This window comes from Orycteropus afer, unplaced genomic scaffold, assembly GCF_000298275.1.
Source record: "Orycteropus afer afer isolate SDZICR_OR568_19922 unplaced genomic scaffold, OryAfe1.0 scaffold00663, whole genome shotgun sequence".
Lineage (NCBI taxonomy): Eukaryota > Metazoa > Chordata > Mammalia > Tubulidentata > Orycteropodidae > Orycteropus > Orycteropus afer.
Window position 1 is genome coordinate 91871 of NW_006922250.1, and position 3896 is coordinate 95766.

Consider the following 3896-nt stretch of genomic DNA (forward strand, 5'->3'; position numbering starts at 1 on the left):
GGTTCCTTTAGGTACGGAGAGCTAACATGTATGTAAAGGGTGTATCTGCCTGGCTACAAAGGGTGAGATCTCTTTGTCTTCATGGAAACCCCTGGGTGATGCAAACAATTCACATGCTCACTGCTCACCAAAGGGTTGGGGGTTCAAGTCCAACTAGAGGCACCTCGGAAGAAAGGCCTGGCTATCTCCTCTGAGAACCTGGCCACTGAAAATCCCATATAAAAGGAGCTCTGGTCGTGTGGTGCCTAAGGCACTGCACTGCTAACCAGAAGGCTGGCGGTTCATACCCACGGGCCATTCCACGGAAGGAAGATGGGGCAGTCTACTTCCGTAAAGCTTTATCATCTCGGACCCACAGGGGGTCACTATGAGTCAGAATTGACCTGAGGGCAGTGAGTCTGGTTTTGCGTTGAAAACCTTGCAGCGCTCAGTTCTACTCTGAAGCACACGGGATGCCACAAGTCAGGGTCAACTGGTTTTAGGCTTGTAATCTCTTTAGGGTGTTTCCTGTGATACAAATCATTACTGATTCCATAATAAAACCACCTGTTCACATCTCTTCTGCTTCTGCGGGGAAGAATTTCAGGGTGAGGTCTATTTTGATGATCTCTTGGTGGAAGAAAAAGTGTGGCCGCTGTGTTGTCTGAAAGACACTTGGTCACAGACACTCACTAAGGTCACTGTCCACGGGAGTGGCAGCAGTAAGCCAGGAGGACCAGACTCCGGTTCACAGATAAAAACACAAAGCCAGGCCACACGTGACATCTGACAGCAAAATGCTCTGGCGAGAAGGCCAATTCACACGACTCATGTGTCACTGAGGTGCAATGATACAGAACCGGCGGCCCCGAGGCTGGGGGTCCTGGGTCAGCAGACAGTTAACCCTCAGCTGCTCGCTCAAAGCCTAGAGGTTTGAGTCCACCCAGACACGCCTCAGAAGGAGGGCCTGGCAATCTACGTCTGAAAAATCACTCACTGAAAACCCTGCAGAGCCCCGACGCACGCGGGGTCCCCATGAGTCAGCACGGTCGTGGGTTTGTGGTCAGCCCTGATGCACACGGGGTCCCCATAAGTTGGCACGGTTGTGGGTTTGCGGTCAGCCCCGACGCACGCGGGGCCAGCATGAGTCGGCACGGCCGTTGACTGCTTTGCGGCCAGCCCCCCTCAGGGTGAAGCTGTGGCCGCGTGGTGCTCACGAAGCAGCAAACACACATCAGAGGGAGCTGGGGGTGGGCGGGGACCAGCAGAGTCCTGCTCCATCTCACCCGTTAAAGGTACACAACCCACAGGCCACAGCGTCTTATTCTGGAAAGAGCTTCCGGAATTTTCCGTAGGCTGCGTTGCTCATGATGACGGTCACATCAGCCGTCCCATCCTCAGGGATCACGTCAATGTCCTGCACGGTGGCCTCACGGTGTAGCCAGCTGCGGACAAAACATCCCAAAGCTTTGACTGAAGGGCCGGTGGGGTGGGGGCTTGGGTAGGTTGGTAGGTGGTGGGTTGGTGGGTGGTAGAGGGTGGCTGATTGGCTAGTGAGTGGTTGACTGGTTGGTGGGTGAGTAGTTAAAAGGTGGGTAGGTGGGTGAGTAGTTGACAGGTTGGTAGGTGAGTGATTGGTTGCTGGATGAGTGGTTGCTTGGTGGGTGGGTGAGCGGTAGGTGACTGGTTGGTAGGTGAGAGGTTGGTTGTTGGGTGAGTGGTTGGTGGTTGGTGGTAGGTGAGTGGTTGACTGGTTGTTGGGTGAGCGGTAAGTGACTGGCTGGTAGGTGAAAGGTTGGCTGGTGGGTAAGTGGTTGATTGGTTGTTGGTGGTGGGTGAGTGGCTGACTGGTGGGTGGTTGACTGGTTGGTAGGTGAGTGGTTGGTTGGTGGGTAAGTGACTGGTTGACGGGTTGGTGGGTGATGAGTAGATGGTTGGCTGGTGGGTGATGAGTAGATGGTTAGCTGGTGGGTGATGAGTAGATGGTTGGCTGGTGGGTGTGGAGTAGGTACTCAGTTGGTAAGTGAGAGGGGGGTCTGTTGATTACTTGTTGTGTGTTTTGTGGGCATTTGACTGCTAACCAGAAGGCTGGCGGTTCAAACCCACCAGCCACTCCTTGGAAGAAGGATTGGGCAATCTACTTCCATGGTGATACTGCCTCGGAAACTCAAGGAGGGGCTGCTATGAGTCAGATCCAACTCAATGGCAGTGAGTTTGGTTTTGGTTTTGTGAGGGGTGGAGTGGGAGTCTCTCCTCCTGCCAGGCTCCTGGACCACAGGCTCCTCTGACAGGATAAGGCTGGATTTTGCTAAGTCCTTTGAAAGGAGCTCTGGTGGCCTAGTGCCTAAGTCATTTGACTGCTAACCAGAAGGCTGGCGGTTCAAACCCACGAGACAGTCCTTAGAAGGAAACCTGGGCAATCTACTTCCATAGTGATACCACTTTGGAACCCAAGGAGGGATCACTATGAGTCGGGTCTGACTTGACAGCGGTGAGTCTGGGTTCACTCTGTTTTGCTGGGTATCTCTCCACCCTTTTATGATCTGGCAGCTGCAAGGCTTCCCGCAAGGTGTGGACGGAGCCTTCCTGATTTACTGCTCGAGTAACTTCCGCACTTCCTTATCCCTCCTTCTCCCCTCCCCTGGGCTCCCAGGATCCAGTCATCCCCACTTTCCCTCTTCCTCTGGGATGCCAGGAGCCCAGTGGCTTATCACGAGAAGCCCAGGGCCTTCTGGCAACACCCTTCCATCCTTCCTTCAGCACTGCTGGCCCCTTAACCCTCCTGCAGGCCCGTGTCTCAGTGCAGTGGGGTCACACAGCTCTGCTCTCTCCCTCCCCACTGTGCGAGCCTCCTCCAGCTCCTCCATCCCACCCCCAGCCTTGCACCTGCCCTCCGAATAAAGGCTGGCTCCTGCCACGCTTTAATCCTGTCCACTGCAGTTTTCTTTGAATGTCCTTTCATGTCACCTAGAAAGTCCACTACTTGGCTGTCAGTGTGTCATACTGTGGTGGCTGTGTGTGGCTGCGAGGCTGGAGGCTACGCCACCAGTACTTCAAATACCACAAGGTCACCCATGGTGGACAGGGTGCAGCAGCTTCCAGACTAAGAAAGACTTGAAGAAGGAAGGGGCCACAGACTTCTCACAGAACTGGCCAGTGAAAGCCTTGTGAACGGCAGTGAAACCTGCCTGACACGTTACTGGAAGACGTTACGGATAGCCCTGAAACACCATCCAGTCTAGAGCCGGGAGATGAGCCTCGCGGATCGGAAGGCACTCTGACCAGGCCTGGGGAAAAGCTGACCTCTCAGATGAGGAGGACCTTCATGACAAATGGGATAGTTAAGGTTGCTGTCCCCTTGGCCGGACAGGGGGATGCAGGTACTCCCTGTGGTGAGACTGGTCATCAACTCCATGGTGGAACCTACCGGAGCAACCGAGGAGCTGCTCTGGGGATGTGGTCTGCTTCCCGTCTCTAAGAAGCATCTCTGGGAACGGTCTCTAGCTGATGGCACGCTTGAACCCCGCGTGTAGCCGTGTCCATTGTTCAGCAGCCTGCCATGTTCTGCTGATCTTGGGACTTTCAATGAACTGGAATTAATGGTCTACTGTGTGGTTTGGTAACATTGGGACTGTGCCTTTTTACTTGTCAACCTTGGGCTTGTCAGTCTCGGCAGCCAGCGGTTGAGTGAGTGAAGAGAAGCCTCCAGCTCCAGTGGGCCGGGAGCAGGACACAGAGCTGAAGCCCAAGGTCAAGGGGCTTTCACCCAGCCCCTAGAGCCGGGCACTTGGAATTCGGACTGAAAGCCTCCAAACTGTAAGAGAATAATCTCCTATTTGTTAAGGCCATCCCATGGGTGGTATCTTCTGTTAGAGCAGCACTAGGGAACCAGAACAACGAGGATGGAGTAAAGCTTC

At 54.3% G+C, this 3896-nt stretch overlaps 1 protein-coding gene across 1 annotated transcript in view; it reads right to left on the reverse strand.

The window, feature by feature from the left end:
• Window positions 1–1300: 1300 nt before the first annotated feature.
• Window positions 1301–3896, reverse strand: part of GTPBP6 (GTP binding protein 6 (putative)) — a 21465-nt gene continuing 18869 nt past the window's right edge. Inside the window, exon 9 of the mRNA XM_007956770.1 lies at window positions 1301–1424. Within this exon, the coding sequence (XP_007954961.1) occupies window positions 1301–1424 (124 nt within the window). The remainder of the gene's footprint in view (window positions 1425–3896) is intronic.